We start from the raw sequence: 27,028 nt of genomic DNA on the forward strand, positions 1-27,028 counted from the left end.
GTATGCCGCTGCAGCAGTCAGGACCGGAGCCCTGCGGTGAGACAGCACTGCTAATTCTTTTATTGTTCTTTCATTATCTGCTTCAACTCTGCAGTAAAAAATCCCACAAGTATTCTCCATTGTTTGACCTTCAATGTGTGGGTGTTAAACCAGCATTGGGAGCTGTCAAATCAAAGACCCCAAGTGGGCGACGATCCCAGCCTCCCCCTGTGTTGCACAAGGTGCCTCCGTCCTTGAAAGCCCGCCACGAGTCCCTCACTGAAGCTGGTCAAAGTTTGTCTGTTCCTCGAACCATCAGGCTCCACACAGCACCACTCAATCAGCTCTGTGAGAGGTTACCTAAGGGGTTAACATCGCCAACCTTTCCCATCTGTTGCTAAGGAAGTGTTGCCTGTTGTGCAGGAAACAGGGAGAGCCGTTTCCTGTTATGAAGAGAGGTTTTTAAAGGGGTTGCATTCATTCAATCATGCAACAGATGCCGGGCCAGGAAGCCTGGCCAAAAGCAAAAGCTTTGGTGTCCTAGAGAAACTGTATTTGGAAACTGCTTTTAGGAACCTCTCTATGTGCTGCTCTGGTTCAGGAAACAATACATGAGCAAACATGCTGGAGAAAACACATGGAAGAATCGATGCTTAAGTATCTCATAGACCTACACTATTTAATCCTCTCTGATTTTCATCATTCAAAAGGTGAACAATGTGCCATATTTGAGCAGCTCATGAGACTGAGGGTCTTGTCTTTCCAACTGTTATCAGCTGTCTAAAGTCAAAGGACGTGTGATGTGTGCAGATTTGATTTGATTTGGAATATTCTCCGTGCAAAAACAGTAGCTGTAGCTTTAAAGCTGTCTGTCAGCACAATGAAAGATTGGAGATGAAACGTGGCTTACATCTCTAGTCCAAATCTCTCATTCTGAGTGGATTTGGTCGTTCCCAACTCCAGTCTAGCCTGCTGCCTTTGGTTCATGGCACCATTCCACACATCTGTGGAGCAGCCCTGCAACAAAACACGACCAGATGTGAGTATAATAGCCCCATGCTCCAAAAACTAAAGTAGCACAGGTATAATGATGTGCATTGCATACATGACATACAGAGAGTGGGTTTGGTTCGCGCTCCGTGTCCGCGCGCTGCTGTAGTCCTGCCTCAGGAAGCGCCGAGCAGCACCTCCCGTCTCCGCACCAGAGAGCACCACTTCACTGTGGCAGCAGCACTGGAGATGCACGCCGGCTGAAAGCTCAGCTGCGACTCTGCGAGCACAGGCGTCTTCCACAAGTTGATCTTCCACTGGAGAAAAAGGAACAAGACAACATGTTCTGCAGCTCTCCCTCTGCAACTTGATTTTCCCGCAACGTGTTTGCATTTGGATTAAGTTTCCACGTCATTTCGAGGGACGCGGTCGGTGCGCGGGGAAACATGAGGATAACTGTCGGGCGCCGTGGATGATGATGTCCCACAATGAACGCAGGTTGGTTCTTCGTGTTTTCTGTTCAGGTCAAGAGTCCAGAGACCAAAGTTTAAATGTTTTACAGCAAAAAAAAAAAAAAAAAGTGATGGCAGCGTGAGTGTGTTTATGTGTGAAGGATGGAGGCAGTGTTAATTAATGCAATTGGTTTATTCTATCAGAAAATATTTTCATATATTTGACCTACAAATTGATCTGCAAAGTGATGTTAACAGCTTTAGTGCATGACATGAGTTATCATCTATAGGTTAAATGAGATAACATCAGAGTTATAGATTAATCATACAGCAACTGATTTGTTCCCCATAAATGAACAATACAAGTGGGGTCAATTCTGTATACAGAAATTTTGAGTTTAAATCAATAGCCATGGATAAATTTGCTTTCAGTGAAAGTCTCCACTCAGAAAAACGCTCTGTTCCGGGATTAGTAATAAAATTAGATTAGATTATAATCCATGGTTGTGAAAGACAAAGCTATCGTTCTGTGGTCAGGTCACCTGTCTTGCAAGTGCAGTGTCCTGTGAATTTATTACACACAAGAAGTTGAAAATGGTTCTCTTGTATAGTATTTTGTAGGAAATCTTTCATTTAAAAATGATGCCTATCTTCTATAGCCTTCACTCTTTGGAGTTTAGACTTCATTTCATGATGAGAACACAGACTGAAATCATATCCTGTGAGTTGGCACAACCGAGGTCCCAGTGTCTATCTCTTCCTTTGTTTTTCAAACATTTGTTGTAATTGAATTCTTGTTGCATAATTCATATCCTGTTGTTTGCAGTCGGGTGCTTTGTCAGACTGGGATCCTTGTTTTCTCTCCCTGTTTTATTGTTCTTTGACGCACTCAAAGGACCTTTTAGGCAAAAAAAAAAAAAAGTGTGTGGTTGTGTGTGTGCACATTTCAGTTTGAGTAAGTTTCGTGAGAATCAGGGAAGAATGACGAGAAGGAAGTCCATTTGTGTTGTGAAAATCTGTACTCCTAGAGAGGCTCATGGAGGAGTGATGGGGGCCGTGCTGTTAATGCCTTCCCCCCCTGGACATCCTGTGTGGAGACCTTCAAGGAGGCTCTGCTGAAAAGCTAATGAACCTGGAATTCTTAAAAGATAGAGCGTGGTGACATTTATCGAGGAAAAAAATGTATAAGTGGGGACAGAAAGCGAAATATGGCAATGAAGGGTACTTTCTTCTTCTTCAAAAAAGAAAACATATTGGACTGACATATAGAGAGTGAGAGGGAGACAATGACAGTCAGAGAGAGAGAAAGCACTCAGAGATACCAAAAGTGCAAACAGGGTTTAATAGGATGTGCGTCAGGGCAGGTACTAAATAACAGGAAGAGACAAGGGGTGTACACACTTTGTTAGGTACGGGTGTGTTTCATGACAATTCACAAGCAGTCCTCTTTAATGACTTTACAATTTTAACACTTAACTACAAGTAAAGTCAAGACCTGAATCCAAATAAGGATGTTGTGATTTCAGATTTAAGCTGCCTGATCATCACTCATGTTGCTATTTAAAATCATCTTCAAAGTTTTTAATGAAAATGAGCCAATAATTTGTTAAATCTGATTCTGCTATAAGCATCCGACCTGCATGTGTCATTTCCCAGACAGGGAGATGTTATTGTTCCTCCTCTAAGTACCCTGTGGCTCTGTTGTTTTTCCTGCTGATAATGTCCCCTGCAGCCTTCTGCATGTCACTGACTATTGTATGTGACTCAACTTCCTCTTCGCATTCTGTACCACCATATTTATCATTATGTAAGCTTAGATATTAGCAGTAAAAAGAAAAGAAATAAATGTGTTATTAAGCAGTTTTTATTAACTTTTACTCTCTTTGTACAGATTTTCAAAATCCACTGCAAGTCCCTCGACCAAAGGTCCGAAGTCATCTGACGATCAAAGTGCAGTCCAAACTGATGTCGAGGCCTGGTCCCCCTGTCCACGGTCCAAAACCTCCTGTCGCCCCCAAGCCCAGACCCCTTTATAAGCTTCACAAACAGGGGGAGCCCTGCCCCCCACAGAGCCTGAGTAACGGAGACCTGGCTCACTCAGATGGAGAGACGGAAGATCTCCATGAAATGGCTGAGGAGAATCAGGACAAAGAGGAGGAAAGTGAGCCAGAGGATGGGGTTAATGACAAAGAAGACTTAGCAGAAGGAAAAACTGAGGAGGAAACAGAAAAAGAAGTGAACATATTAGATAATGATGGCGACAGCATTTGCTCTGAGGACACAGTCAAAGCAGATGATGATTTGACTGTTGACACTACTGAGGACACTGATAATGACTTGAACCAGCCCGAAGGTGGCAATCACACTGATGATGAGAATACATCAACACCCTCACCTCCTGCTGACATGGAGGATGAAGCAGGAGAGGAGGCGGAAGAAGAGGAACAGAACTGTAGTGAAAAGATTGAAATGCTTTGTGCCTCTACAGGACATTCAGATGAACATGTAGAGGATGAAAACCTTGATCAAACACAATCACTTAGTCAGGGTGATAAGGACAATGATACTGGAATTATTGAAGAGGACGGTGGACAAAGTGAGGACTGTGTGCACTGTCCCGATGAGCTGGAAGCTGGAGGATTTGCATTTGGATTCAGCGTGCTTCCAACAGTGACTGAGGAGTATCCCTACGATGTGATTGGTCCCACAGATGATGCTAGTGATACATGCGAGTCATGTGACCAAGCTGAAACAGAGGTATGGCAACCAGAACGGGCCACCAAGGACCCCTCTGGCTGTTTCCGATTTACCTCCAGCACTGAGGATGTGTTTGGGCCTTATTCAGTCATTGAAGCTCTACCAGGAGATATGTCTGACACTGCTGACCCAGAGTGGAGTCAGGATGATACTGATGACAAACCTTCAAATGAAATGCAAACAGCAGGTGCTTCCAACCAGGAACCTTACTATGTGTCATCAGATGATGTGGACAAGCTAGAGAATAAGCAAGCCCTCTTGGAACAGGGTGAGACCGAGGAGGGCACAGATCAGTCGAATCAGCACAATAACAAAGCAAAGGACAGTGAGTCAGCAGATGAGTATGCAGACATTGACGACTCGCTCTGCACTAAAGCAGATGACTTTGATCAGTGTGTCTCATCCGAGGATTACGTCGAGATAGGAGATGACGATGAAGAGGAGGAAACGGAAAAGAAGCATATCAAAATAAAAAGTGCAAAAGAGAGAACAGCCAAACGTGAGCAGGCTTTCAACAGCCAGCGAGCAAGCTGCCAGCCTCGCCTCAGGTTGTGCAACATCACAGTGCCAACAGACCTAGACTTGGGCCGCACCCCAGAGCTCACCAACAGGGTGGTGTTTGCCCACACCACTGAGGCCTTTGAGGAAGACATTGAAGAACTGGACTGCCATATCGTGCCTTACTATGAAGACACAGACTCGGACAGTGAAGAACATATATACGAAGAGGCAGGGTTTGACTCAGAAGGGGAAAACTTTTTGACACTTGATCGGAAGACCATTGTCACGCGATCACGCTCTTATTCTGGGAAAGTTCCAGGTTACGTCCCAGAAACTGTACCAGAGGAGACAGGGACGGAGTACCAGACTCATGACTACTGCACGGTGGGCTTGGATAAAACCAATGAACCTCTTAGCCATTCACAACAGCCTGCGATCAACTGTTTGATCCCGTCTATGAAGTCCCGTCGCTTCATGTTATATTCCCGATCTGCAGAGGGTCCAGAATTGTCCTTGACCTCGCCCACAGAGATCAGCCAATCTCTAAAGGATGACTTCAGGATTAGGAGGAAAGATGATACCCTTTCACTCCCATGTGTCATAACCTCTTCTGGAAGCTTCTCTCAGCGTAGCCATCAATCATCCAGTGGTGTTTCCACGCCAACCTCTCTTGTAGACATCCCACCACCCTTTGAGCTGGCGTACATAACTAAAAGACCAGTCACCAAGAGTTCCCCATCCCTACTGATCCACCATGAACCCAGTGACATACCTAAGAAGAAGACGTCCTCCTTTAAGCGTTTTCTGGCCCTTAAGTTCAAAAGGAAGACAGACTCAAAGGGTTTCAGTGATGGAAGTGTCCGCTCTTCACGTTCTTCCTCCGAGTCCAGCCACCACGGCCCAGTAAGAGTCATAGAGCTTGATCGCAGAAGCACCGGCAGCTCTCCTCAGCTTCAGTCCCACATAGTGAACCCCCAGCAGCGTCCTTTAGACCTGCCATCCTCCTTTATCCACCAACAGAGGAGGAAATCTTACGGCAGAGGCGTTTCAAGAGTGGAGTCATTCGAGGAGTGTTCTCGGCGCTCCGCCATGCCGCTGCCTTTGACCAAACCCCGCTCCATCTCCTTTCCGAGTGCGGACACCTCAGACTATGAAAACATCCCAGCCATGAGCTCAGACTATGAGAATATCCAGATCCCAGGCAGACCCACCAGGTCCCACACTGTGACTGAGTTTTTTGAGGACCGAAACCGCAATACAGTTACCTGCAATGACAATGACGGTTATGTGGATATGAACAGTTTCCCTGGGATTGACAGCAAACCCCAGACATCAAAAGAGGACACTGAAAGGTACAGTAAAGTTCAATAAAGTCAAATTGTTTCGTATCATCTCAAGTACACATCAACGGGTTGATTCAGCACAGTTATAAAAAACATATCTTACCTTGCCTGACATGTACCTTACCTCTAGTGATATTTAGCTGTACAGATACTTTTGTTTTTACAGGCCCAGATTTTGAGATGAAATTTCTGTTGCCAAATAACTTCAGTGAGCCCAAAAGACTGATTCACCTCCACAGTATTGTGGTTGAAGTAGAAATTTTTGAAGCAGATATCACAAAATCTGGGCAGATAAAACCGTCTAGCCATGCAGATGGTTTTCTGCATGGCTAGACGGCACAAACTTGGATGTGTACTCATCCATTAGTGTATTAAGTATTATCCACCAACATCATCCATGACTGTGGTTACAACTTACAAAATTAGTCAAATGATAGATTGGTTGAATGACAGAAAAATCAGTTGGCAACTATTTTTGATATTGGTTTCATTATTTAAACAAAGTTTTCAGCAAAAATGTTGAATGTTTCCTGGTTCCGACTCCTCAACTGTGAATGTTTGCGTGTTTTCTTAGTTGTTGATGATGGTAATTTGAACATATTTGGGGTTTGGACTGGACAGACAAAACAAGCTATCTGAAGACATCACCTTTGAGTGGAAATTGGGATTAAAGCCCGACCAATACACTGATAGTGGATATTATCGATCACAGATACATTAGTATCGGGATATATATTGTCCGATATGCACAGTTGTTTGTGCAGCCTTAGATTAGATGTCTTCAACAACAAACCAAAATGTGTTTATGTATGATCACAGGTGTTTTTGCTAATTTAAAGTCTAGAAATGCATATCCTCTATGTTCATTTTGCAGTCTTTAGAACATATAAGACTGTTCATCTCTGTCACCACTCTTAAAATAGTCAGCTGAGTTGTGAGACCTGGCCATATCTGCACTGCAAGACAATCTTGGCCCCTGAACAGCTAACAAATATTCTTACACTGTATCTCAGATGAGCAGAGGGCACCTGGCTGAGTAGAATGGGATCTCCCTCTTGTCGGGAAGTGTTCAGTGAGAGATGAGCAGCCTGCTCTGTCAGGCATCGCTGGCTTTGGGAAGATGGACAATGCTTGTGGGAGAGCTTACTCCTGTTTTTCATTTGGTGGATTTAGAGGTCACATCTGGCGCTGCTGCTTCCTCTGCAAGTCTGAGGTGATAGAACAGGTAATGGCAATTGGGTAGCTCACTGAGCTCAGGTTATTCACATTAGAGATAGTCATTATGGGCTGCAATTAAGAGTGGTAAAAAGTGTGGGGGAGTTCTTTTCACACAAGGAAGTTGAGATGGATGAGGAAAAAGGTGACAACGAGGGGAGGGGATGTGTTAATAGAAGGTGTAGAAGAGACAAGAAACAAAGAGTATATAGCGATAACGTGATAGAGAGGAGGAGGAGGAGGAGGAGTAAGAACAGGAGAAAGGGAGCAAGAGCAGCTCTGGTGTAATTGCTCTCCTGTACCTGACACTTATGGTTAAGTTTAGGAGGGCTTTTATTAAAGTAGCTCTCTCCCGAGTGCTTCTCTTTCATTGGACCCTTGAGGGGCCACAGGATTTACTGCAGCGTGTGATAGAGTGAGGAATCAACGTGGTCAGACTGTACCAAATTACCCCTGCCTGTGCCACAGCTTCAGCCACTGTGGGCCACAGTCTTTCCCCAGTCTTAATAAAATAGTTGTGTTTGATGACCTGTGTGTAGTCAAAGAGACAGGCCATGACCAAGAGCTTGAGTCTTTGAATAATCTTGGGGAAAAATGCTTCTTTTAGTGTGATTTGTTTTATTATTCATGTGCAGCTACTGTCTTTCATTACTATTTTGCCTATGTAGAAAAGGGTTCGGCTCGCAGCTCATATTAGCTCAGAGTTTTTCTTTTCCTCCAGACATTCTGTGCAGCAGCAGACACTATACCATTATTTCCAGTGTACTTACACTCTAAAGATACCTCAACATTTGAAACGCGTCCATCTCCCATACAATGGTCCCTCAGTGAGGGCTCTTCTTCTCCCAGTGATGCTATCGATGTGGCTCATTGTGTGTTGGAGGTCTCACACCACCCACAATGACGCAAATAACCTATCTGTCCTGTCACCTAGCCTTCGCCGCATTCCCCTTAGAGATGCTTCAGTTGCCGGGGACACTATACAGACCTATGTTTATTTGAGTGTGAGTGTATATACATGTGTGCCCACAATATAAGTCATGTGTAGTCAGTGTAGATGTTTGTCCCTGCCTTTGTGTGTACATCTTACACTAAACTCTGTTCAAAGCCTGACATTGCCGCCGTCCCGGGCTGCCTAGCCGACGATGGCAGTGATTTATTGAGAACACATTCAACAGTCAACATGGTTTCAGACCCACAGTGGAAAAAGTGGATTTTTGTGGTGAGGAAAATGACCGAATGGCCCCAGAGCACTGCACACAAAAGGACCGTGCCTACAGTAGCAGACACGCATTTTAAGGGGTACTCACAAAGCTGCTGTGCCACAGGCTTGGCTCGTTTCCACTTGTGTGATTAATGTATAGCACCATTCAGACACTACTTCAGCAAAAGCGTCCAGGCTAAGCAGAGAGACATGTTCATTAGCACGACCGTGTAATGTACAATGGAAAAAGAAAATGCATGCTAATGATTCATCGCAATGCTTACCAAGGTGTTTGTTTGTAGGTGTGTGTGTGCATATATGTGCATGCACACTAAGTTGCAACTCAGTGCTGCTTTATCAAAGATGAGGTTCCAGCTGAGAATGTCGTCTCAGCAGAATTGTCCTTGCCAAGTAGCTGTGTTGCAACAAATGAGTGTTGAAAAAGGCATTTTTAGCAAAAAGAAAAAAGCCCAGGATTTGTGATTGTGCTCAACTTAGTGCCCATTAAGTGTTCCTTATGTCAACTTTAAGCAGTTCCATGTAGACTTACAACAGTGATGCAGATATGTTTCTGTCCCTTTGCACATAGTTAACTATAGTGAGCTATAGTGATATGGTCAGTAATATCTTGCTAATGTATGCAAAACTGCACATCTCTAGCTCACCCTTTGGCATCATTTTCACTCCAAACAGTTCAACATGAACCTCCTCAGAGTGATGACAAAGCTCTGCCATGGCCTCTAAAACAGCTCCTCCACCCACTGTTATGTTAGTGTTAGTAGTGATGAGGGAGCCATCTTAAGTGCATTGTTGTACTGGGTGGTGGCTGTGTGCTGTGTGGCGAGGTGGTGGACAGGGTGTGTCGTTGGCCCGCCAGGTCTGGTGCCAGGCGCTCTGAGGTCATTGCCAGGTCATCCCCGGGGAGGAAGCGCCCAGCCTAGGAGCTTCCCACCCGCCTGTTTACAGGAAATGCAGGACGAGGGCGGGGCTCAGGCGGGAGGCAGGGCGTCGGAGGCAGGAGAGGACAGATAGGTTGATGGGAGGCGGAGGAGAAGGGGGTCACCGTGGTGGGGTGGAGGTTCCCAGACTCTCCCTTGAACAACAAGATGAGGTGTGGTCCCCTCAGGAATGCCAGGTCTGCTGTTATTGTTGCTCCAGTTTTTCAGGAATGCCTCTAGTCTTTCACTGGATACACCCCAAAGTACTCTTGTGACACAGAGGATAAATCAACGGAAAACAAGTGAGCAGGGGTTATAACACTTGCATATGTGGTCCAGAATCAAAGCTTGGGTTGGTAAGTTATTCACATTATTCCACAAGGCAAGGCAGATGTATTGCTAAAGCTATGAGCGAGCTAGAGGTACAAGAATGGCAGAGAAAGTGCAGCCAAAGTTTCCCAGTGCTAACATGCTAGTTGACATCAGTGAGTACTAACAATAGCCATGTTCGTTGTCTACATTCATTATGAAAATGGTCGGTGTTTTCTTACATGTGAGTGAGACATTAGATTAGCTATGACAACGATGTGCTGCGCTCACAGTACATAGCCTGTGAGCCTGTTGTTCAGCAGCTAGCTAACTCAGTAGCACTAAGCACACAGCCCCGAAGCCAAAGAACACAGCCGTGGTGACAGCAATTGCCTCCTTCAGTGGCTAACATTAGTCCCTGAGCAAAGCTAACCCAGTTAGCACAAAACACACACCTTCAGCAGTAATGAGTAACTGTCACATCGGGTAGCCTTTTCAGACTGAGGTACGTCCATTATGGCTAGTTTGCTTGTGTTTACATGATTGTGGCATTTTTACAGAGTTATTTATTAATGTATTTATTAGACTTACCAAGTTAAGAGAGCTTGTGGAATGCAGCAAACTAGGCAGTGGATGTCTGTGTAGACAGGCAGTACGTGTTCATAGCCCATATTCACATGGCCATTTTCCCCTGACATGATGCTCAGGGTGGGAAGCTCAAATGTTGTACTGCTTTGTTTCAGGTTGCAAGTCCTATAAACGTTGCGAATAAGACTAATTGTTGTCATTTCACATTTCCTGATTGATCAGCAATCAAAAAGACAAAAACCAGAAGGAAATTGCTATGCTATGATAGGAAAGGCATAAATTAACTATAAAATCAACACACATCTTGGACACATCTATTTAAGCCTGGAAGTAAAACACACTGGACATAATCCAATGGTAATGTTAGCTCAGAAGTGGTTGAATGCTAATGTTAGCTAATGGGTCATCAAATGTTTTTAAAACAGCAGCATAACATTATCCTAGCATTCAAGCATCACAGCATCACAGGTGAGGCAGCAGCAGTCAGAGTGCCCAAATCTTCCTAAATCACTTCATCACACATGTCACAACAGCAGCAGCACAACAGCCACAGGCTACATGTAATCATCATCAGTTAAAGCAGCAATTAACTTTAAACTTTTCCCATTCTCTTAATCCACCTCCATCAGTATCCCAATCTGCTATTGTTAGCAGGCTAATGAACCTCTTCAGCTGCTCCTGTTTCCTATAATAGTGCCATTAGAAATGGAGAAAAAGCCTGTCGGATTGTGGCCAATATATATCTTAATACTCAGTGTTTAGCTCAATTGAATTACATATTACAAGCATCATCAAATCCACAGGAGATTGGCGAAATACAGGTTTTTTTTCTCAGAGTCATTGTGTCCTGAATTTGACACAGTAGATTTAACTTTGCCGTGTTATAAAAGGCATTGCGTTCTGCTGGCATAATAGCATCGCCTTAATGGTCTCGTTAAAGAGCTTCACGCATTACCATATTACAATATCACATAACGGCAGGTTTAAATATTGAAGCCTAATATGAGCTGACTGGAGCCAAACTACGACATTTTGGGGATTTTATGTTGAGGAAATGTGCTGGTATAGAAGAAATTAGAATATCTATGTAAATGTTTTCTGTCCAAGAAAATTGAGTGGCAATTTAAAGAAGAAATGACTCAAATGTAACTACTTATAGTCATGGCTTTTTAGTTGTCTGTTGGGCGTTTCTGGGAGACATTATTATAAATTGGACAAAATATTAGATTTCAGCGCAGACAGTGTTTTTTCAGAAAATGTGCTGTTGATCGTGGAGGGTGAAAAGGTGAAGGTGAGAGCCTGCGGGGCATTCATACTGGACTTATAAAGGTATTCCCCTCACTCATAGAATAAATCAGAGCTTCAGAACAAGTTAAAAGAAAACCCATCACTCCTGTTCTCTTTCCTTTCCAACATCACCCAGGAGCCCACACCAGGCTGACCTGTCTACTCTGAGGTCAACCATGAGTAATGGCCTGTAGGTGCTCTCTTCAGCCCACCCAATAGGGCTGACGGGTGTGTGTGTGTGTGTGTGTGTGTGTGTGTGTGTGTGTGTGTGTGTGTGTGTGTGTGTGTGTGTGTGTGTGTGTGTGTGGTTTAGTGTGAACCTCATGAAGTGTAAGTATGTCTGAATGGAGATGAAGTCCAGCGGGTAACTCTGTTAACCTTTGGTCTTCTAATAGCCGTCTACTCTCTGCACACACAGGGGGCTGTTCAAGACATCAGGACCAACATTCATTATAATTTATAAAATGCTAGACAAAAAAGAAAAAAATCACAATTTTTCACAATTTCCTAAAGCCCAAATGTCTGTCTTGTTGTCCAACAGGCACAACAGCAAAATATATTCAGTCTACTATCATATAAAATAAAGAAAAGGAGCAAAAGCTTAAAATTGAGGAGCTGGCAGCAGAGAATGTTTGGCATTTTTGATTGAAAGTGAAATGATTAATTGCTTATTAAAATAGTTGACAATTTTTCAACTAATCAATTCAGGTTGTGTTCCACCACAATAAGGGAAAATCCTTCCAAAATCCTTTCCATTTCTGATACAATTGTTGTATTTTCCTCATATTCCTGTGGATAATCAGGCAAAAACATAAGAAATGAGACAACCTGTCACAGCAAAATCTTTTTTTTTTGTCATCAATTATATCAATCAGTCCGTTAGAAGGAAAGAGCAAGATTTTTTCTATGAAGTCTGGATAAGAAGTCTGAGTGTCTTTGTAGAAGCACATTTCTATTCATTTTCTGTCTGCTTCACTCTGCATCTCGCTGTAAGTCTGTTCCATGTTATGTGACATGCTGCACAAAGATTCAGCTCTTAAGTTTGAACTGCTGGTGAACTTTGTATCCAACATGTACAATACAAGCATGTTTCAGTAGAACAAGCTGTCCTGTAGTGGTCACATAACTGCTTTGAGAGTGCCTGTTGTCCCGGTATCATCCTGGCGATGTCAATTTGGTCAAATATCCTACAGTTTATGGGTCTTAATGGGCCAGAGGACATTAATAATTACCACAGGTAGCATTTAAAAGGATTACATGTGAATTGACCTAAAGCGTGGCCCCCTCAGGCACAGCGGCACACAAAAGGATTACCAGTGTACGGACACAGCCGCGCCATCTGTGAGAAGAATGAATCATGAAAGGGGGATTACAGCGTGCCACTGGAGGACTCTATATGAGGAGTGGAAATGTTCAGAGACACACACAGGAAAGGAAAAACATGTATTTACAGGGGAGTTGGAGTATTGCTCAGTGTTCTGAGAATATGCTGGTGCAAAGATAAAACAGCAGCTTTTGACTGTAAAAGTGCATCCTTAATGCCTCATTGCATTCCCAGTTGAAAATATTTAGCGTCTGTATTTATGGTTTAAACGATGCTGATCCACTTATCATGCAGTGTAGATGCTATTATAGTTTTGATATTCATATTTGCTGTATTCATTCTGTCTTTTCTTCCCTCTGACAGTGCCTACACGGAGCCTTTCCCCATGAACCCTGTCTCTGCTGGGCTGTCAGCGGATGAGGACCACGGGCGTACCTCAGAGGAGGAAGAGGGGGTGGCGGAGCAAAGTTATGACCGACAGGTGAGATATAGGATACTGAGACAAATGGAGGCAGGGAAGAAAGTGGTTAATTCAATGCTTTGAGCTATCGACCAGGCCAGCAAATCAACACGATGAGTAAATAATGCTGCAAGGGGCCTACTGAATGCTTTATTGCAGAGATGTGGACTCATGTAAGTCATTGTGACTTGGACTCGAGTCGAAGTCACTGTTTTGATAACTTGCAACTTAACTTGGCAGAAAATACATGACTTGAGGCTTAACTTGGACTTGGAAGTTTAAGAGTCATGACTTAATTTAGGTTTTGTTAGCTTGTTACATTTAAAAGTGAAAGGTAGGGATTTCTATTTTTGATTGAAAAGAAATAAACAGTTTTGTAAAAAAAAGTACTACTATTAGAAAGTAATATTATTTTGACAGGAATAATACCTTGTCACTTTATGTCTTGACTTGAGTCTGAGTCTGCTTTATCGTATTAATGGTCTTTATTAACTAACAGACGATTTGAATAAAAGAAATGACATCATAGCATAAAAATACGACATAATCAGATGTTGTGTGGGACAGAATGATCCATTTGATTGTGGGGCTTACATATTACAGATTCACTGCTGTGGCATAGCAGTTAAAATGTTTCACCCAGACTTCCGTACAGTAAAAGGCAGCCATTTTACAGTAGCTCAGAGATGGACCACGCCCTTCCTGCTGCTACGACAATAATTTCAGGCCCCTGCTCCCATCATGTGGCACACATTTCCTTGTTTTCTTCTTCAAATAAAAAAGAAAATACAATGAATTAAAGGAAAAACAAAGAGGAAGGGGACCAGAGAGACTTGGGAACAGTTTCATCTAATGGAAGTGTGTTTTGGTTTTATTTCTAGGAAATGAGGATCAGTGTGCCTTTAATGTAGTATTTGTGAAATGCCCCACATAGGAAAAAATAACACTGATAAAGCGCAGGAGCTCTGCTGGTAAACCCCCTAAATGGCTTCAATGTTATGTTTTGGCTCGGATGTTTTGAGACCCAGTGATTAGCCTCTAAATCAATGGGCAGCATTGTTGTCACCACACGCAGCCTCTCATACATAATGCATCCAAATTTAAAAGTCTGAGAAAGCCTTCGCGTCGACGCTGCACTGTAATGAAATAATCAGTCTTATTTTGACAGCAAAAATTTCACCAAAAGAGAAAATTTGCTTTTTTCGCCACTCTCCTTGCTGTTCCTATTAATGTTTGAGAGGAATAAGTGCCTACAGAGAGCCTTTCAACATTAGCTGTGCTCATTCATCTCCCTCCCTGTCACACAGATTGATGGACGATCCCGAGCCTTCTACGTCGCCAAAGAGCTCGTCGACTCCGAGAGAATGTGAGCATCTGCGCTCGTGGATTTCCCCCATTTGCACACTTCTCCCGCTTGTCATCACACTCAGACATCCAAATTTTGTCTTCTTGTGGCCCTACTCTCCTATTCCTTCCAACTGTATCTCTCCTGCTTGTACACTGATTCATCGAGCTGCATGCAGAGAAGCTGACACCCAATTACACATGTGTCCTGTGTAGCTTATAAATACTTCAGCCTTGCCCTTGCCCTGCTACACACTCAACCATTCTTCTGATGTACTTTTCTCATCATGCATAATATAAGTAATTTAATAAGTGTTGTAGAAAGACGAACACAGTTGTGAAGAAGGTTGTCATGTCCACAGTTTAATTCAATCATATGTTTCTCTCTTCTTGTTGTTCCAGACATGTCAGCGCCCTCAAGCACCTTCAAGAGGTAAGAAACCTGTCACATCAGCTGTGAGTGGCTTCAATTCCGATGAAACGTTCTTGAAACCCCACTGATAACATCACATCTTGTGTGTCTGCTCCCCAGTCTCTGTCTCCCTCCTCTCCTCCTCCTCCTCCCCCCCTATTGCAATGCTCTGCTCAGGTTTATCAGTGTTGTTGCAGCAAGATCTACTTCCTGGTCTTAACAAAGTTGACGTGTTGTCCTCTGGTGTGGTCAGTTGCAAGATGACGCAGCGTGCGTCCGCCAGGCGCTCTCGCTAGTGCTGTCCTTGTACCGTTACTCCACTGATATGCGCTTGCAATAAAGCTGGCAATCTGCCACCTAAAGGTCACAAAGAGGGCTTTTATACTGGCTTTGTTGGATGTAACGTATGAGCTCCATATGACCAGGTTGAACATGTAATAGAGAATTTGCCTCTCAATAGTTACGGGTGTTGTTAATGCAGGGCAGAGGATTGAAAGGTGAGCTGTGGTAAGCCTCTCGAGGTCAGCCATGCATCACAGCCAACTGTTGTCATCTGTTTCCATCATTTCTCACTCACTGCCTGTCAAAATAAGAGCACATCCCTGCAGAACGAGGAACAAAGAAAAATGTTTACCAAAAAATACCACAGAACTGATACTGAAACAGCTAGAACAATTAAATTCACACAGGAGAGGCCGCACCTCTTAAAGAATGGTTCCTATTAAGTTGATGGTTGCCTGTACAAATCTGACAGCTAGACTCATTGAACCCAGAGAAGCCCATCAGTCAGACCGTACCTTATAACCTTGAGTAAGGTCATAACCTGGATTTCTGACGTGCGTCCCCTCAGCGTGATTTATGAAAGCCTGCCGTGAGTACAAAAGCAGCAGATTTGTGTAATGTATAATCTGATGCCATTAAATTGCAACTAATGCAAATATTATGCAATGGAGCCCTCTAATAATCATAAATCTGCAATCTCATCATGATGCTCAATTATACTAATTAGCTGCTGCATGCCAAAGTACAGACAGAAACATATGCTGCAAGTCAATATGAGCATCAGTGCGTCAGACGTGACATTTTGTCACTTATATAGCCTGAACTATCCAATCTATTATTCTACGTAAATGATCTTTCTTCATGCATACGGAGTAACCTTGGCTTGCACTCCTCTTCTGTGTTACCACACCAGTTAATTGAATCTTTTTGCCACCTTTCAGAGGTGACATTGAGGGCTTTTTCATCACGCTGTTGCATAATGCATAAGCGCTAAGGTGTCTTATTGTTCCTTAAACTTTCTAACAGCGATGCGTCGAGATATTAGTTAGTGTTTGATGCAGAATGATGACATAATTAGCATGAAACCAAGTAATTCAGCTGGGGAACACTCCAGCAACACAAACACACAGTTTTGGGGGGGAAAAACAGGAGCAGCGTTAAGTGAGAGGCACACATGAGCTATTGTTCCATTGTTTGATAAGGAATAACAAGAATACAAAGAATTTCCAGAGCCTGTCTCCACATAGGAAGGGAGGCCCTGCTCCTCTTCTAAAGGACTTTCCCTCTAACATATGAGGCTCAGGCTTATTATTTTTTTCTTGTTGGCGGTAACACGGGACCTCTGAGCAGATTCTCTGTGCTGAGTTATGACCGAGCATGACTGGCCGCTCAGCCAACTGCTTAACGTTGCTTCTTGACCTGCCTTACGTGAGGAAAGCAGGGATAAGGTGGAGAGTGGAGCGGCGAAATGGAGAGTAAAGCTCCTCTCATTCATGGATCTGAGTGTGTGTGATTGTGTGTGTGTGTGTGTCAGGCCAAGTCAACCAGAGCTGTTAAAGTATCTGTTCTTCTCCCCGGCAGATGTGATGAATGTTAACTCGTACGTGATCGATTGTGCATGATCAACGGCATGTTCTGGAGCTCTGGCGTCACCACATTATCTCACAGCCGACTGGGACAACTCTATTTGTTTTATGTCTGTGCTTTATACAGAACTGGAATAGATGGGTACCCGACACTTATCCCTTACACACACACCAAGGCTTTATACGGTATATATATATGACGTTATTCTGCCGGGCAGAGAAAGCTGAGGTTTTTTTTTAAAAGCGCGATGACACCTCCTATCGATTCACCTACTTTCCTCTATTTTTCGTCTTCATTTGCTAAGTAGATAAATAACCTCTCTCCTGCTTTTTCGCTCCCATGTGCCATAACTCCTCATGGTAGTCCTCTTAGTCTCTGGGACTACAGCTATTAATGCCTGTTGCTTATGTTTTATGTGCGCTGAATGGACTGGAATTCATTGTATATCAGGGAATTTTTAGTTTAGACATGAAAAGTGGGGACTGTACAAACAGCATTGTGTCATTGAGCACCAAGGTCATTATGCAACAACACCTGGTGCGTAACTCTTGTGCAAGCAACGCCGCCTTTCCTGAATGCCTGGACAGAGCCCAAAGTGGTGGGAAGGCGCTGAGGTGATTTGAAGGGAGGGTGGCAGGAAGGATGTTTAGGAGGATCTGACCTTCCTTCCTTCCATTTTTCTCCCCCCCCCCTCTTCATTCCTCATTCCTCCATGCCTTTCATTTCTCCTGCTCACCCTCCCTTCCTCTCACATTCCTCTCTCTTTTACGTTCTTTTTCTTGTCTTACTGAAAATCTCTCTCTCATGCAGGCCTTTAGGTCGGCAGTGACAGAGGCGGAGGGTGAGGAAGGGGAGCCTGTGCTGGAGGAGCAGAGGTTAGGAGAGATATTGGGCGTACTCCCACAGGTCTACACCCTCCACAGCAGCATCCTTACTGAGCTGGAGGAACGCATCAGTCAGTGGTAAGAAACATGACAGAGATTACTGTTGTTGATGCTCAGTTTTCATTTTGGTGTGTCTCATAAATGTAGCCACACACAGAGTTGAAACAGACTGATGCAGTATGGATGTAGAGTAAAGCGACTTGCACCATGGTCATAATTCATTCTCTGCTGAGGTCAAAATAATTATTCCACACTGTCCTAGCCCTGCTTTAAAATGCATATAATAATTTGAGAGGTCATTCTTCAACCAAGAGGCCTTGCGTGGCAGCTACAGTAGCACCGCTGCACAGAAGTGCTTTTCCAGGAGTTTGTAATATTAATAAACTTCTTTGTCCTTTAAAGCATTTGGTGTACTTTTCTCATTCTTAAGGATATGCAACTTTTTAAGAAACGGCTAGACCTTTGGTTATATGTTTTGTTGTGTGCTTACATTAAACCCAGAGAAATCCGTAATTTGGTTAAAGGTCACCTGTCGCCATAACTGGAAGAGAGTTAGAGTGAGAAAGAAGGAAGTCGGCGAACAAGACTAAACATTACATGAATAAAACCTTAAAACCCTACAATACGTCGTCCCTGAGCATTTCTGCCTGTGTCACATAATAGATGGAAATGTCAAACTATTATCTTTAAACCAAAACAACAGTTGTAGAGACCCTCAGCAATGACTTCTTTCTAGACTCAAGATTTTAAGATGTTTCACTATCATAAAAGGAACAAATGATCATCTCTCAGAGATCATAATGCAGTACAGTCACTATTAATGTCACGTTTTCTGTAGATGTCTTAATCTCTGATTTTTTTTGTGTGTGTGTGTAGGGAGGAGAGCCAAAGGGTGGTGGATGTGATCCTGTCACGTCGGGAGGACTTCAGGGTGTTTGACACATATATCTCAGAGTATGATCGCAGTATGTCCTTACTGGAGGAGAGCTGCAGGAACAACATAGCCTTCGCCAGCATCGTCAAGAAGTTTGAGGTAAACCACTGAACTGACAGACGCGAACCTGAGCAGATGAAGGCAGCTCTTAATTGCGTCTTCTGCCAACGTTAGTCTCATTGTCTGTTCCCATTTGTCTGTATGTGTTTATTATTCCAATGACTGCACTGTCCAATACCAAAAGATCCCCTTCAAAGTAGAACTGGTAGAAGTATTTTGACAGTCACATATTCAAATCTCAGGTTCCATGTTTGCGGAGTGAAAGTGAAGCCTTGTGGGTGTTTGCAGGGAGCAGAGATCGAACCGTGTATTTCCCTCGGCACCCACTCAGCGGCTCTCGACTTAGATTTTGTCACCCAGTTTCCACAGGGAGATAATGGCCTTTCTAAACCCTCTCTATCCCGCTCCTCTCGCTAGGACTGACCTTTCCACTGTCATGCTCGCATATTTTATTCCCACTCAACACCAAATACTCATTCTTTGTCCAGCGTTGATCTCTTCATCCTTTATCCTCCCTGGAGGCCAGAGAACTGGGATTTGGGTGACGGGATCAGGATTCAGCAAAAGCCCATTCTAAATCCGCCACAGTGGTTCACAGATTGTGCCCTTAGTCCACTTAATCAACACCATATCCTTATGTTGAATAGGGGAGGGCATAGTCCCAGCTGGCAACAGTACAATTAGTTATTTTAAACAAAGAGAAGGGGTATTAAGGAGCCTATATATAAGACCACGGAGATACAGAAAAATATTTCTCTTTTTCGTGCAGCTGTGTCCTAATCTATAAAATTGATTCACATTTTACAAAGTTAAAACTGCTGTGTAGCAGCACATAGGTCACCATAAATAAAATATTGAAATGATTCATTCTAATTTAGTCTTTGTCGAGTTATTAAAAAGAGTTTATGTCCAAGTTTGGATTTCACAAAGTTACCTATTCAGCTCAGCTTTCTCCCCAAATGTACACCTTACTAGTTCCATGCTGTACTCTGGTTGACCGTGAGTGGTTCCAGGCGTTTCTCGTTTGATAAGAAAAGCGAACGGACAAGGCACCAACTGTCTCCGCTCATGAATATTCAACAGCAGCTGCCCCTTCCCAGAAAAACTTTGGCTCTGCCAGACTCCACTGGAGTTAATGTAAACAGAAGGGAGTGGAGGTGAGAGACGAGGACTGTAAACCGTCACCGTGTTCAGCAAACACTGACCTCTAGTATATTACAGCGTGTTTTCACACTTGGTCGATGCCAGCTAATAATTTAGCCCCTGATAACCTTGATCAAAGTCAATAATTTGCCACTTCATTTTAACATCATGAAGTAGATATTAGACACCTTTCTCACATCATAAACCACTAATTGCTATCTGAAGTAGCCATAAATGGATTAATCTGCAAAGAAGGATAATTATATGAAAGGATATCATCTTATCTAAGGACACATATCGTTTTCTCCATAGAGAGGTTGGTCAGAATAAAACTCAGCTTGTTGTGTCCATGTGATTCATCTTACACCTCTCAATTTAACACCCAGAGGCATATTCAGTAGCCTTTTCTCAGTCCACTGGCAGATTCACCCCACCTGCCACTGCTTATACGCACTCCATAATGTATCTATGTTTCCCATATTGCATATAAGGCTGTAATATGGGGCCTGTCCAACTCACCCTCTCACACCAGGGGCATTGTGTGTGTATGATGGATGCTGTGTTGAATCAGAGGACTGCCATGGGAATTGCACGGTGTGTGAGACCCTGCTGTAATGAGGGAGAAGGAGGGCCGAGGGAGCGCAAGGAGGATCATGCGGGTCAGGGGATGCACTATACCTACTACTGAGGTCATTTATCTGTTGGCTGTGTGACGCTTCACAAGTCATTATACTTCACAGGAGTGTAAATGCTGATTTGAAAGTTTTCATTTTGTACATTTAAAGGACACGTATTTTGCGTTTTTGTTTTTTTCCTTTCCTTCAGTGTTTGTGTTAGGTTTATGTGCATGTAAAAGATCTTAATAGTTAAAAAGGTCAAGGTCTGCACCAACAGAAGCTCCTCTCTCCCACAGAAAACACTGCTGCTGAAACGCCTCATCAGTAGTCTGGCCTTTAATTCTCTGACTTTGTGACATCACACTACATCACAGTGTTACTCGTTTGCATGATTTATGCCTAGTTGCTAGTTTGGCATGTAAGAATTGATTTAGCACAGGTGCTGGGTCAGGCATGTGTGAGCTGACCAATCGGAGGAGACTGTGTTTTCAGGGCCTTAAAGAGACAGGAGCTAAAACAGAGCATTTCAGACAGAGGGAGGATACAGTGCTGTGTGTATGAGATAACTGGTGTGTTTTTTGAGCACTAAAGCGTGTAAACCTATTCTAATAGTAACACAAAATGAAATTATGAACCTGAAAATTATCATTATATGTCTCCTTTAAAACAGTTTAATCTCCAAGAATAGCTACCATTTTTACCTCCCTCAACACCTCTTTCTCCTCAACCTTCCTGCTCCTCCTTCTTTATTGCTACAAGCCAAAGTCCAGCAGTTTAAGTGGTAGTAATTTCATTGTGGATGTGGTGGTGACAGTGATGAAGTAGCCTCAGACCCTGATCAGATCAGAGCTAGACCCTTACAGGATTAAAGCCTCCTCTCCACAGCCCGTTGCCTGTTTACCACACCATCTATAAACATTGGCCGACACAGTGAGGTGTGTATGAGTGTGTGTGTGTACATGTGTGCGTCCCCTCTTTTTCTGGGAGCGTTTTGGCCTCTGCGTATTTGTGTCTGATTGTTTTGCAGGGGCATGTGCATGCACAAATTGAGTGGATCTTGTGAAACTGGTTATGAAATCTGTTTCCAAAGCACTCCAGCTTGGATTTATATTCATGTCATAGCCTGTGTTTGTGTACAGCCTGTGTGCGTTTTCTCATGTGCGAGAAGCCCAGGAGGGGAGTGGAGGAGGCTGTGCGGCAGGTGGACAGAGAGCGATAGAGGAAGAGAGCGATGGAGTGAATTCCTTGTAAAGGCAGCTGGGCAATGAGGCAGACAGAAGCTAATTAGAGAAGCAGCCTCCTTTACAACTCCCCAATTAGATCAGTTGTGTGTGTGCAGGCAGCAAATCAGCTGGCCATGACAGAGTGTGAAAGGTGTGTTTTTTTTTGTCCGTGTGTGTGTGTGTTTATGTGTTTATCTCCCAGCACGAGGCGTCGCATGCTCCCTCTTCTCTCCTCCTCCATTTGGCTCGCTCACCCAAACAAACCACACGCTAATTACCATCTCTGGAAAAGCCACTTCTTCCGAACAAGTGTCAATTGGATGACAATTTGCAAGCCACATTCGAGGAGAAGCGGATGTTTGGAAGCCAAGCGGGTTTAATAATGGAGAGCGGGTTATTATTGTACTCAGTGCATCATGAGATCAGATCAGGAGAGAGGAGGAGGACAGAAAAGTGAGCTGGGGACTGAAGTTAAGGAGAGAAAAACAGAAAAAGAAACAAAAAGAGAAAGTGAGTATTCGTGAAGGCCTCCTCATTAAAAGAGGCACCAACTCTCTCTTTTACTTCTTGACTCCTGCACTCCAGACTGTGGTAATGAAGACAAAGAGTGGTGTGTTTAACTCACATCCCATCCCTCCCCTTTACAGGCCTAATCGGCATTATCTCATCACCAGCCCAAGGTCTGTCTGTGCCTGTGTGTGGAGGGCGGCATCAATAATACATCGCTCGTGTTTGTGAATGAATCTGAGATGAGTAAAGTGTGTGTCTGCGTGGGTCCTTGAGTGTGTGTTCGTGTGTGTATGTGTGTGCAGTGTAAATAAGATGAAGATGCTGCTTCCCGCAGGGTGCTATCTGTGCCTCTCTAATGTAGGATAGGACTTCATTGGATTAGAAAAGACTGCTTGCGCGCGAGCGCGCGCGTGTGTGTGTGTGTGTGTGTGTGTGTGTGTGTGCGTGCGTGCGTGCGTGCGTGCGTGTGTGCGTGTGTGCGTGCACCCAGTCCCCCGTTGCTCCTCTCCCGCTCAGGGCATAAATACCTGTCAGAGACAATTAGATCCTGATTGATTTTCCAAAGCTCTCTTTGATTGTGCCAATTTCTGTCCCCTTTCACCTGCAAATGACTCGCCTGAGAAGAAGAATGGGAGTTGTTCAGGTTTTTTGTGTGCTGGAAAGTCGTGTGAAGGTCATCTGGTTCGACACTGTTGCCTTGGTCACTTGTGACCTTGACTTGCAGCATCGTATGACAGAGGTTCCCTTCATTTAGAACACATAGAGTTGTGGGAGGAAGGTTTTGATTTCACTCAGATCAGGTAGCAGTAGTGTATTCAGTTTTTCATTTTTGCCTTTAATGTATAGTGACTGTGATGAGATAGACAGGAAACAGGGAGAAAAGAGAGGGGTATAAAATGCAAAAAATGATTTGCAGCTAGAGCTGAATTGCTGATGATTGTGGCATTATAATCATTTGGCTACCAAGGCGGTCTAGTGGTGTACAGAGAGGCGAAGTCCCACCATTGTACAGTGGTGAATGGAGAGAGATAAAGAATGTTTTAAATTGTTCCATGAATTTCACATATGATGTTTGTCAATTCAGAAGATACATTTTCAACTCGAGACAGTTTCAATTTGTCATTAAACAGTTGAAGAATAAGACGATGAAAATATGTCATTAGAACGACTACACATGAAACAGTTGCATACATGACGCCTTCTTGTTTAACACTCCAAAACTCACGACCCAAACCTGTTAGAGCCTGTTCTACATATTAGCTAGCTCACAAACTGACTTACTCTCCTTTCAAATAATGACAGCTGTCAATATAGCTATAATCTTACTTAGCCAGACTTGTGATTTTCACCTTTTTTCATGTTATTTATTTGCCGAAGTGACGGCCACGTTGGTGTTGGAGACGCGTATTGTGCGAGACGATGTAGTTCTGCAATGTTCATGCCTTCCAAAATAACTTTTTTGAGTGAATCTGAATTGACATCTGTCAAACATTTTTTGATTATAACATCTGTATATTTACCTCTGAAAAATCAAATTCATGTGACTTTGTGTGTGTGTGTGTGTGTGTGTGCGTGTGTGTGTGTGTGTGTGTGTGTGTGTGTGTGTGTGTGTGTGTGTGTGTGTGTGTGTGTGTGTGTGTGTGTGTGTGCAGACAAGAAGCCCTGAGGAAGCTGAAGTCCCACTGAAACACCAGCTGCTGCAGGTTATAGTGAGAGTGCTTCAATATCGAATGCTGCTCACAGGTAACACTCAAACACACATGCACATAGGCTAGTAATTGTTGCTGAATAGCAGCCATAGCGGCCAGTAGTAACAATTATAGGATAATAATAGCTGCTAAAGCACAGTGAAACAGTATAAAAGATAGAGAGAAGTCAGCGCACTGACTAACAGTAGCCACCATTAGCTACTTTCCATACAGCCTACTGCTCACGTAGCCTACCTTACCAAGTAAAGCTGTGGCAGCAAATGTATTTAGGTGAGCAAGAATGTGTTTCATTGCTAACAAACATATGTTTTCAGATGTATGAAGTAGAATGTGTTATTTTCTCTCGTAATAGTGACATACACTCTCTTTCAAATTCACAAATGCTAGAGAAGATGGGACTATAAGCATAATATTGTGGATTGGCCTTGTGTATTGAACAAGCTGCACTTTACAGCCAGTTAAAAGATTGGCCCCATTTTTCTTATTGAGCATCAGTTTGAGTGCCATGTCTTTATTATCATGTTTTGACTCATTTTTCGCGTCTTCTCCAGATTACCTGAACAACCTCTCTCCTGATTCTAAAGAATACGAGGACACACAAGGTAAACTTGCAGAATGGAGCTCTGTGATATTCATAACCATGACAATGATGTCTTTTCAGTAGTCAAAGACACATACTGACACATACACAGTGCAGCTGCTCGACTTGTATCAGGCCATAGTTGTTGAGCAACAGTCACTGAGTGTCTTTATTGAATCCACTTGTGCATAAATCTCTCTCTTTCTCTCTTTCTGTCTCTGTTTGTGTTGCAGCTGCCTTGGTGATCGTGTCTGAGGTGGCAGACCAGGCCAATGACAATCTGAAACAGGGGGTGAGTTTACTCTGCATACACTCCACGTGTTTATGCCATTCAGACCGCTTAGCTCCTGTTGAGTCGGACATATTCACAGCCCAGCGTGCCGTCATTGAGACACGTCTTTATATTCCGCCTGGCAATGAAAGAGCAATTTTCTGATGGAGATGAAGCGTGAAGAAGTCAGACAGCTGAGGTTTTCCTGTGTGTACACCCCTCTTCTAAATCAAATGCTGGAGTGAAGGAGAGGTCTATCCCTCTTTGGCGCCGGCCTCCGCAGCTTGTTGATTAACGCAAGGGGCGAGGAAAGATGATGTCATCAGAAAGTCCCAGGTGTATCATCACAAAGGGAACAGTGTGAGGGTGGACATTACTTACACTCCCCCTCCAACATGAGCAGTACATGGAGATAATTCACCCTCCCCCCACTGTCTTTCTCGCCTCTCACTGTCAAGCCCCACTCTGGCTTGCCTCCTCAGTTTATCACACTCACTTTTTTTTCTCTTTCTCACAGCACATGCACTGACACACACACACACACACACACACACACGGGCTGACAGACAGTGGAAACACAGGCTCCCTCTATCTCTGCCCCCCTCCCCAATTCAGTTTTCAGTATCGCATCCTTTTCCGCTTTCCCTCCCTTTCATTCACAAACAAACAGGGACAGTTTCATTCTCTGTCTTCTCTTCCGTCCATCACTGGATAATCTCCCTCCATCTCTCTGCCTCCTTCAGGAGAACCTGCTGCGTCTGGTCCACATAGAGTACAGCGTGAAGGGCAAGAGGGACCTCCTGAAGCCTGGAAGGGTGAGCAGCATGTTCCACTGTCAAAACACAGCAACACATCGCTCTTTAATGACAGTCTTTAGATTTGAAGGCTTTAACAGGGTCTAAAACATAGTTAATGTGTGCAGCAATTTGATGGCCTAACATGTTTTTCTCATGCCTTTTCTCTGTGTTTTTCTTCTTTCTTCTTTCCGTTGGCAGATGTTTGTCAAAGAAGGCACACTCATGAAGGTCTCGAAGAAAAGCAGGCAGCCCAGACACTTGTTTCTGGTAATATTTCATTTTTTTCCCCATAACTCTAACTTTCAGACACATATTTAGGCTGTGAAGCTAGTGAAAAATGCTTGTTATCGCCCTTGGTGAGAGTTTGATAAGAAGATCCATACTAGTCTCATATCTGTCTGTTAGCTTAACATTGGATTGAAAGCAGAGGGAAACAGCAAGCCTGGCTCTGTCTGATAATTAACTTTAAAAAATTCAGCCACTAGCAAGTTCACTCATTAACACCTTATATTTCATCTGTGTAAAATTTGGTTTCACAAGTTGTGCACAGGCCATTTCTTGGCAGGCCTCAGTTACTTCCTGGAGTCTGTAGTTTTCTTGGCAACCTCACATCATAATCAAATGAAGTATAATGTGTTAATGAGAGTCAGAGGTGTTGGGAGATGTAACTTTTTGAAAAAAGCCAGACTAGCTGGTTCTCCCTGTTTCCAGCCTCTCTGCAAAGATAAGCTGAATAACTTGCGCCTCCTTAAAGGAAAAGTTCACCTAAAAAATGAAAATTCAGTCATTATCTACTCTCCCACATGCCGATGGAAAGTCAGGTGAAGTTTCAGAACATCTCTGGAGCTTCACAGCAAAACGGCGTTGCAGCCTTCTCCTAAACATCTGAAGTAGATGGGGAGTTGTTTTAAAATGTAGAAAAACAACTGAAAGAAAACATGAAGCGGCTCCACACAGCTTGTATGGTGTAATCCATGTCTCTGGAAGACCAGAGATCTCAAAATGGTGTGAAAAGGTATGATTTTACGCATTAAAACAAGTCTCCATCTGCTTCAGTTGTTTAGGAGAATGCTGCAACACTGTTTTGCTGTGAAGCTCCAAAGATGTAGACTCTTCAACTTGAAGCTATTTGATATTTACACTGAGTGACATATTCAAAAACAAGGTTCCAATTACGTTTCATTTTATGCTCTCACATATTTGGTATCTTTGGAAGTTCTGTGGGTTTAAAGAATTATTGGATGTTTAACATTAGCTTGTAATGACAGTGAGATTAAATCACTGCCACATCAGTGATTCAACGTCATGCACTATAGTAGAAAACACCT

The 27,028-nt window shown here is 43.4% G+C and overlaps 1 protein-coding gene across 3 annotated transcripts in view; it reads left to right on the forward strand.

The window, feature by feature from the left end:
* The first annotated feature begins 1,215 nt into the window (after nt 1-1,215).
* The window catches only part of fgd5a (FYVE, RhoGEF and PH domain containing 5a), a 34,617-nt gene continuing 8,804 nt past the window's right edge, over nt 1,216-27,028 (forward strand). For all 3 annotated transcript variants that reach the window (XM_073468104.1, XM_073468105.1, XM_073468103.1), the window contains exons 1-12: nt 1,216-1,467; nt 3,313-6,031; nt 13,251-13,368; nt 14,655-14,713; nt 15,094-15,124; nt 17,783-17,934; nt 18,733-18,889; nt 23,996-24,086; nt 24,604-24,654; nt 24,866-24,924; nt 25,647-25,718; nt 25,899-25,967. In XM_073468104.1, coding sequence (XP_073324205.1) covers nt 1,458-1,467; nt 3,313-6,031; nt 13,251-13,368; nt 14,655-14,713; nt 15,094-15,124; nt 17,783-17,934; nt 18,733-18,889; nt 23,996-24,086; nt 24,604-24,654; nt 24,866-24,924; nt 25,647-25,718; nt 25,899-25,967 — 3,588 coding nt within the window. In that variant the 5' untranslated portion in view covers nt 1,216-1,457. The remainder of the gene's footprint in view (nt 1,468-3,312; nt 6,032-13,250; nt 13,369-14,654; nt 14,714-15,093; nt 15,125-17,782; nt 17,935-18,732; nt 18,890-23,995; nt 24,087-24,603; nt 24,655-24,865; nt 24,925-25,646; nt 25,719-25,898; nt 25,968-27,028) is intronic.

Source organism: Pagrus major, chromosome 6 (assembly GCF_040436345.1).
Source record: "Pagrus major chromosome 6, Pma_NU_1.0".
Taxonomy (NCBI): Eukaryota; Metazoa; Chordata; class Actinopteri; order Spariformes; family Sparidae; genus Pagrus; species Pagrus major.